Here is an 8,376-nt window from a genome sequence, read left to right as displayed (position 1 = left end):
GGGTGGCCCGGGCGGGGCCGTGGCCGGTAACGGCGCCCGGCCCCCGGGTTTCGGCAGGCAGCGGAGCCGCCTTCGCCGTGCAGAAGCTAGTGAACAAGAAGCTGCCGTATAGCCTGCAGTGGAGCCTGCTGCTGGCCGGGGGTGAGCGTCCTGCCCGGCCCTGCCCGCGCCCAGGCAAGGCGGCGGGACCCCGCTCTGAGCGGGGCCGTGCCGCGGGCAGAAGGGCTGTTCGTCCTCGGCCTGGGGGATTTTCTCCCCTGGCTCCTGTCACGGCCCTACACCTCACGGCCCTGGGGGGGGTTGGGGACGGCTCGAAGGCAGCTGCAGCAGCTCATACGCTGGCAGGTGCTTTGCCCACCGGTGCCCTTAGCAAATGCCTTTGCTGCTGGCGCTGTCGGGAGCATCTTGGTCTCTTCAGCTGCAGGGTCCCTCACCAGCTACGTGGTAACCCGAGCCGAGACGCGGAAATGCGCCGACTTCTGGATTTACCTGGAGACAGGCAAGTCCCCACAGGAGCTTGCCGTGGCTGGTAGGGTGTCTCAGCCTGCAGGTATGTTCACATCTCTCCCTGCTGCTTTCCCTGGGCTTGTCATGCCTGTTTCTTCCCTGCTGCGACAATTTGCTGCTCCTGACTCATAATTAAGGTGGTGACTGTTTGTGTCATTGCCAAAATCCTCATAGAAGTCCTACAGTGGCACCCCGCAGCCGAGGGATAGGAGCAGGCACCTGGGGTGGCAGCAGTGCTAGGGTGGCTGGAGCACCCTGCCTGGTCTCATGGCTCCCATGTCCCTCGTGCCCCAGCCCCATCACCTGCACTGCAGGTACCTGAGCAGGGCTGGCAGTGTGGGGTGGGAGCACTTGCTTCTGCCTGCTGCCCTGCCTGCTTTTGTGGATTCACAAGAGCCTGCGTGAAGGGCTTGCTTGCTGGAAGAAGAAGAAGAGGGTAGGGGATGGAGGGAGGCAGTAAACCACTCCACACCCCAGTTGCTCCATGCAGTGGGCAGAGCTGGAGTGGACGATTCCCGCAGCTGCTAGCTGCTTTCTCCCACTGGTACACTGAGCTCCCAAAGCTGGGACTAGCTGAAGGGGGTTTAAACGCTTCACCAGGGCTCTGTGGTTCTCTGCCTGCCCCTGGCAAACACTCAGGGATAGTCAGGGATCCAGGGAGCTTGTTCTTTCTGTTGCAGAAAATCTGCCCAGTCCAGAGGACAGAGAGAGCATGGCACCACTGGTGAGAAGGAACAAGTACGGGGACGTTGTGGAGTAGCTAGGAGAGCACAGCACGCCATGCACGTGTGCTGCTTCACCCCTTCCTGCCTGCCAAGCCTGCCTGCACCTGTGCTGCCTGAGAGACTGGTGGGCTCTGTGGCACTGCCCAGGAATTCAGATGAGTCGATCCAGTGAGAGTGTGGTGCAGGCACCATAGGGATTGCTGCCTCCCAGGTGACCTCTGAACATCGCACATGGGGGTACAATAAAAGTCAAGAGCTTAAAGTGCACATTGTGGATGAAGCAGAGGCTGGCGGTGGGACAGGAAGAGCTGGGGTGCAGGTGATAAATGTCACCCTGAGGCAGCCCCTGCAGTAAACATTGGAGCAGAGAGCGCTGGTCCCTCTGAGGCCATAGCGCTTGCAATCCAACAGCACAGGGCTGTGAAATGATGACAGGCACGGATGGGTCTGGCCTAAGCAGTGAGAGGGCAGAGCTGTTGCCGTGTGCTCTCTGTTTCTTGAGCCTAGCTGGTCACAACATCCCCGCCCCTGTAGGAGCAAAGCTTTTCTCTCCTGCCTGAATGGAGCTGAGCTGAGCCCTGCAGCTGCATGGCCTCTGGGGGTGTTCTTTCTGCCCCCACAAAGGGGGTGCACATGTGCCTAGAGCCCCTCTGTGTGGTGCCTGCCTTGCTCTCGGGGCAGTCACCTGGCCCGTCCCAGACTTTCCATCCAGATCCATAAACAACTGGCAAGGGAGTGGTACTGTCTCAAATTCTGTGCACCCAGAGGTGCATGTGGGAAGATTAAGAAGCCTCTTTTACTTCCTTTTTTCCTAGCAGCAAATTCCAAGTCATGACTAGGGCAAACTGGCTGCTCTTGGTGGATGTCCAGCTCTGATTCAGCTGCAGCTGAATTTCTTAGAAGGGGAATCCCAGCCTGGGATCTGGAAGCTAGCTGGTTTCTTAGAGCAGAGCAGCAGCATTTCAGCTTCAGAGATCAAAAGTGCCTCCTTCCCTGGGAGAGCTGGAGACAGTCCCTCAGCCTTGGCACAGGAGGGAGTCCCAGTGCTGGGGACATGAAGGGCCTGGGGAGGAAACTGGGTTTGGGGGCTCAGAGCATCATCTGAACTGGAATCACATTTGCCCTGGGCAGAGAGTAAAAGCAAAGTGGCTGTGGGGAACAGGGGGGTTAAGCCAAGCACAGTGTACTGGGAACTCAGCTGGAGCAGGGAAGGGTGTTACTAAGTGAGCAAACCCATGAAGCTCGTGCTGCCTGCGAGAGCAAGGAGGGCAGTGAGAAACTGCAACTCTTACTAAAGCTGCTCCTCTCCTGGGGCATGCAGAGGAACGTGGTGGGGTGGGAGGCTCCTTCCAGATGGGCTTGATGAGTTGCAACTGGCCCCGCACAGCTGTCCAGCGGCCGGATGCATGCCATGGTTGCTCTGAGCTGCCAGTGACTGCATGAACAAATTGCCAACCCTGCAGGCTGCTCTCCTGCCCTGCTTGGGTACCAGACCCGGTTCCCTGGGAGCCGAGGCTCCCTACATGTTTTCCTTGTGTGGAGGCTGCGGTCATGAGTGCAGCCGTGAATGCACAGGACAGAGTTAGCTTGAGCCTTTGGGGTGACTGGACCTTGGGAAACCTGGACTTTGCCACCATAGCTGCTTGAAACTCTTCCACTTCCAGGTGGGTCTGAGTCTGGAGTGAGGCTTCAAGCCTGTCTTGGTCCATCTTGGGGGATTCTCCAGGCTGGTAGAGCATACAAAGCCGTGATGGTGTCTCAGCACTGGGCAGGCTGCAAGGGATTGAGACCTTCAGGCAGAGCCTGACCTGTGGCTTCGTATGAGTAGACCCCGTAAGTGGCTCTACCCCTGCAGGACAGCCAGGCTTGATCAGCCTGTCGCTGATCAAGAGCCACAGAGCCGTAAGAGTGGTTACAAAGATTTATTTCTGATTATAAAAAAAACAACCCAAAACAAACAAAATCAAACCTTCTGCATGTTCGCATGTCCCTGTTTTTACTCATTTGGAAATGGAGGCGCATCCTCCCAGCTGCCTGGTGTGGGGTGATGCAGGGCTCAAATCCTAAGGCAGTGCAAAGCCCCACTCCTGCAGTGAGCCCATCACCTCTGTGATGGCACAGCCACGCACCAGGGAGCCACAGGGGCTTTTTGTGCTATTGCTGTGGGGACAGAGGAGGCTCTGGCTGTGGCAAAGGCAAGACTGGCTTAGGAACTGCAGGAATGGGGAAAGCACCCCATCTGGTTGCTGAAGGGGGACATGCTGCCTACAGCCCACTTCTGGTTGTTGCTAAGCCCCTACCCAAAGCCCCCTGTGCTGAGGCTGGTGGAAGTCCAGGCCAAGATCTGGCCCTCAGGAAGGTCAGTGGGGTTTGTGCATTGGCCAGAAAGACAGCATGGGCTCTGGGTGATGCCCAGAGCTCCCTGGGAGGCTGATGCTCCAGGGACAGGCTAGCAAGCTCAGCTATAAGGACTAGCATAAGTAATACTTCCCACCCACCCCATGCACGTGAGAATAAATCCTGCTGTTGGCTGGACTCGCTGGTCCAGTCCAGCCCAGGTCTGGCAGCAGAAAGATGCCCCAGGTCTGGACATCCAAATCCTGAGCCTGCTCTGGGGTCCGTCCCCAAGTAGCACTGGGAAACCCTTAAGCTATTCTTCTACAGGGCCAGTGGTCCTCTTCTGTCCCCCCTTTCTGCAGCTTGAAAGCAAGGGGAGGGCAAAAAGGCACAGCTTTCCTTCTGGGACAGACAGCGTTGGGTATCATAGGTGGACATCTCTGAGCACTTGCCGCATCCCACGTGTTCAGGCCATGGAGACTCCAGCAGGAAGGATGGTGCTGGTTCCTGCAGACAAGGCCCACCCTGTCCCTGCTGTTAGATTGTGAGGGACTTGCTGTGCCGGAGCAGGCAGATGGCAGTCACCAGAGACGTCAGGGTGGTGACCACAAAGAGCAAGATGAGGATGACCCAGTAGTTGTACAGCATGCTTTTATGGGAAGAGGGCTTCTCTGCTGGGATCATGTTGGTGAGGTTCAGCATGTAGCCCAAGGCCCAGCCAATGGAGGTTTCTCCTGCCTGTGGAAACATCATGGCATTGTCACCACCCTAGTCAACCCAGCTCCATGGCCCTCAAAAGACCTTCCAAGGACTACCTCACTGTCAGCCCAATGGAGGAGAGGGGTTTGGGGCAGTCCACAGCACCCTGAGCCCTCGCTTGCCTGCTGGTCCAGCCAGCCCTGGGACAAAGCAGTGACTGTCCCATGCTGAGCTGGGCTCATTTGATGGGAGCAGGATCTCATCCGCTCAGGCCAGTCCTGATCTTGCTGCCTATCCCATGGCTCGTGCAGGTGAGGGGACTTGGCAAAGGTGGGATCCTGCCCCGAGATAACTTCCCAACAAATTAGATCAAAGAGTTTTTTGAGATGGATGGTGTCTTGAGGGCCAAGGAAGGACTGGAGGACCTTGCAATTCATGACTCCATGACCACCTTACAGTCAGCTCAGCTCATTTTTTTTCCATCTCCCAGAAGATCCACCCAAAACCTGGCAGTCCCAGCCTGCCCCTGTTCCCTGAGATCTTCCCTCACATTGCTTGGCTCTTTCTTGTTGTGGGATCATCTCTCCTGCAGGGCTTTTTGGCCTAACTCCAAACAGATACCATGGGATGTGTATGTGCTCTGCTGTTACCCACCTTCTTCTGGAAGGCAATGTTGGGGAAGGAATGGTTGTTGAAGTTATAGCCTTTGGTGGTGAGCAAATAAACAAACGTGCTGACAGCACAGTAATCCGGCAGCCTCTTCTCCAGCTTGGGGGCTTTCTGGAGCAGCTGTATGGGATGCATGGAGGGAGAGAGAAAAGGGGTCAAGGCAGCAGGATCCAGGCTTTCTTTCTGTTGCCTGAAGCTCTGGGTGGTTGCATCTGGCTGGCTAAGGCAATGCCCATACCCACCTGAGCCTCTCCTGGTCCCATATGGGAGTCATCACCCACCCTCCCCCTACTCTCTGGGTGCCAGGACACCCAGCCCCCTCCAAGGGCTGCTCTCAGAGCCCAGGTGATGCCCCACATGAAGCAGCCCTCTCCTCCCCGCCATGCCTGAGGAGCCCACCTCGCTCCAGCTGGTGGCACATACGGTCTCAGCAGCATCCTTCAGGTCGCTGGGCAAGTGCACGGGTGTCCCCATCACTGCCTGGATGAAGTCTACCGTGTAGAAGAAGGCAGAGAAGGCCTGATGGAGGAAAGGAGACAGCTGTGGGACAGGCTGGGAGCAAACCCTCTTGCCATGAACAGCTGCTCTGACCAGTGTGGTGGGCACAAGTGACTGCCCTTCCAGAGCTGGGGGGGCTGGCTTTGCTGCCATGTGATGCTGGGGACACCTGCCCACCCTGCAACCGGGCCACCACCCCACTCCATGCCAGGACTTACGATGAAGTTTCCTGAAACCTCTGGCTGGAAAATGCCATCAAAGGAGCAGCGGGAAAAGGAGCAGGTGGTGAAGTCGAAGAGCTTGCTGACATGCAGAGCGCAGAGGCTCCCATTCCCGGTGCCAACCACGGTGACAGTGGTGTTGAGGGCAAGGCTTGGCCTCTCCTTCTCTGTGCAGGGGCTGTCGTAGACACTGCTCAGTGACAGGCTCTTGTGGTAGCCTGTGGGCCAGCAGGGATGGGTGATGGTTGCTTGGTAGCTCGCAGCCTGCCGAAGAAGCAACGCATGGGATATGTGAGCCGTGCTGTAGCCCCAGCTTCCTGGTGCTGTGCGGCAGCCCCAGCACCGCTGCCTGCCTGCCTATGTTTCCCTGCTGGGGAGATGCAGAGGAGCGTGGGCAGCGGTACACAGAGCTGGCAGTTGCCACAAGCATCTTAAGATGACTTGGGACATCTTGGCTCTGGCTGAGGAGTACAACACCTTATGGAGAAGGTGGGAGGAAGCCCTGCAACCGCAGGAGTGGGTTTGGGGCAAAACCCAAGAGTTGGCTGGGAAAGGTGTGCAGCTGGCCCTGCGGGGCTGCCCTAGAGCCAGGGCTGGTACCTGGAGGAGCCTTGAGAGCAGCCTCTTGAGGACCTGGTCCCTTCCATAGCAGAGGAAGCTGTGGGTGTACACTTTGTACACCTGGCCGTACAGCTTCAGCATCACCTCGTTTCTGGGGTCTTCAATGGTGTCCCTGGTTTCAAAGGTGATCTGTGTGGAAGCACCTCCGAAGTCCATGGCCCCCAGGGTCTTCTTCTGGGGCTGGATCCATTCCCCGAGCCACCCACGCTGAGCAAGGAAGACAAGAGCGGGGATGTGATGAGCTGCAGGACAGCCTGGCCACCACAGCCGTCCCCTCTGGGCACCATGATCCCCTGCCCACCTTGATGAAGTTCTCCAGGAGGTAGTTTGCAGTCACCCAGCCAAAGACCCCTTCCTCTTCCCCCGACAGGATCTTTGCCCCCCGGAAATCGAAGGGGTACGACTTCAGCATGGCTGCCACGGCGCTGAGGACGGCATCTGAAGCCTGCACATTTGTGATGCTGCGGGCCAGGCAAGAGGGCAGAGTGGCAGGGCTGCACTTGGGTGCCGCAAGCAGAACCCCACTGCCTGCACAGCCCTCAGGGCCCGGCCCGGCCACAGCACATTGGGCAGGCGGCAGGTGGGTCCTCGCCTGGGTACCTGTAGGGATGTCCCCAAAAAAGCCCAGCTAATTCCTCTTGTCTCTGCCAGAGAAGGAGGCAGGTGGCAGGGATGGAGGTGTGCTCCCTCCTTCTGAGCCATACCCTGTGGCTGGGGGAGGGGGGCACGACTCACTCCTCTGTGTTGTTTTCAGGGTGTAATTATTTTCACTGCGTCCCATCAGGCTGGCAATGGGTGCAGGGGGACTTTTGTCCTGGCTAGCCAAAAAGACTGGTTGGGTTATCCTGGTGCTGGCTCCACACCAGCCACTTTTCAGCCAGGGATGTGCTGGCTGTGCCCCGCAGAGCATCTCCTGCTCTGAAAGGCAGGAGCACCTCTGCAAGGGACGCAGAGCCAGGCAGCTGGGAGATTTAGGAGATTCACCTGGCAAGGGGGCAAGATCACAGCTGTCCTTCGCCATCTCCACCCCTGCCATGGGTGGCGAGACAGCAGGGTGGCATGGCAGGGCCCCCCCAGGCAGCCTTTGAGGCCAGGCAGCTGACATGGCCAGAACAAGCACTCACTTGAGCAGGCGCATGCCAGCTGTGGCACCCAGGTAGAGTGGGGTGCCTGCATGCTTCTCCTTGGGCACATCTCTCAGAGCCTGGTTCAGGCAGGGCACCAAGCTTGTCCCGGCAGCCGGAGGGTTGGAGCTGTAGCTGGATATGCCAGGACCTGTGGAGAGGAAACAGCATTGCTCCCTGCAGGTGGTGGGAAGATGCTTGGTGGGAAGATGCTTGGTGGGCAGCTTTGCCCTTCCCAGGCTGTTCAAAAGGCAGGTGCTGCAGGTTCCTGTGGGCATGGAGTCCTTCAGAATCCAGCCACATGTCCCTGCCCATGCCACATCCCCCACTGGCTGACAGCCTGGGAAAGGTCGCTTAAATGGGGAGTGGAAAACCATCCCTCACTCCTCACTGGGCTAGGCAGGGAGCTGAATTGTTTCCTGGTGGTTCAATGCATGCCAGGAAAAGATAAACCACAGGCATGCATGGCTGCAAACCTGGGGAGGGAGATGGGGAGGTTTTGGAAACAGAGCTGGACTCCTCATAACACCTCACTGCACTGCTGAATACGCAGGGAGGCAGCTGGGCACGGCAGGGGCATTCGCACCATCGCGGTGCCCTGCCCACAGGGGACATGAGAGACCCTTCCACCAGGCACTGGCCCCCGGGGACTGGGACAGTCCTTACCCTCCACATCGCACATGCTGTGCTCGCTGACCACCCCAGTGTCATTCTCCTTGTCTGCAGGCCACTTGTAGATGAACATGGCTGTGTGGGAGGACCCGGCGTCCAGCACGATGCCATACTGCAGGGGGGAGGCAGTGGGTCAGGCCCAGAGGCAGGGAGACCCCCAGCTGCCCCAGGCTATCCTGAAGGAAGGCACTGGGGCTCAACAACCCATGGTGGCTGGCCAGTCCTGCCCTGGCAGCGCCCTGCCCAGCAGCTTCAGGAGCATTGTCTGGCAGAGGCGAGCGCTGCTCAGCCCAGTATGGGCAT

General features: G+C 58.3%; 2 protein-coding genes across 2 annotated transcripts; one reads left to right on the top strand and one right to left on the bottom strand.

The window, feature by feature from the left end:
• Positions 1 to 2: 2 nt before the first annotated feature.
• TMEM141 (transmembrane protein 141) lies at positions 3 to 1,499 on the top strand (the record flags this gene model as incomplete). The annotated part of the gene is made up of 2 exons (XM_010564638.1): positions 3 to 141; positions 419 to 1,499. Coding segments are annotated over 2 exons (360 nt in total), but the record flags the coding sequence as incomplete, so codon positions are not given.
• Positions 1,500 to 3,192: 1,693 nt separating this feature from the next.
• On the bottom strand, positions 3,193 to 8,161 carry ENTPD2 (ectonucleoside triphosphate diphosphohydrolase 2). Its single transcript, XM_010564596.1, has 8 exons — positions 8,068 to 8,161; positions 7,402 to 7,552; positions 6,579 to 6,738; positions 6,257 to 6,484; positions 5,654 to 5,920; positions 5,337 to 5,456; positions 4,923 to 5,057; positions 3,193 to 4,307 (listed from the first exon to the last, which is right to left on the bottom strand). The coding sequence occupies exons 1-8, from the start codon at positions 8,144 to 8,146 to the stop codon at positions 4,107 to 4,109; spliced, it is 1,341 nt and encodes a 446-aa protein (XP_010562898.1). The 5' UTR covers positions 8,147 to 8,161; the 3' UTR covers positions 3,193 to 4,106.
• Between the last annotated feature and the right edge of the window lie 215 nt (positions 8,162 to 8,376).

The sequence above is a fragment of the Haliaeetus leucocephalus genome, unplaced genomic scaffold, assembly GCF_000737465.1.
Source record: "Haliaeetus leucocephalus isolate CR32 unplaced genomic scaffold, Haliaeetus_leucocephalus-4.0 Scaffold183, whole genome shotgun sequence".
In the NCBI taxonomy this organism is placed as follows: Eukaryota; Metazoa; Chordata; class Aves; order Accipitriformes; family Accipitridae; genus Haliaeetus; species Haliaeetus leucocephalus.
This window is presented reverse-complemented; position numbering and strand designations above follow the sequence as displayed.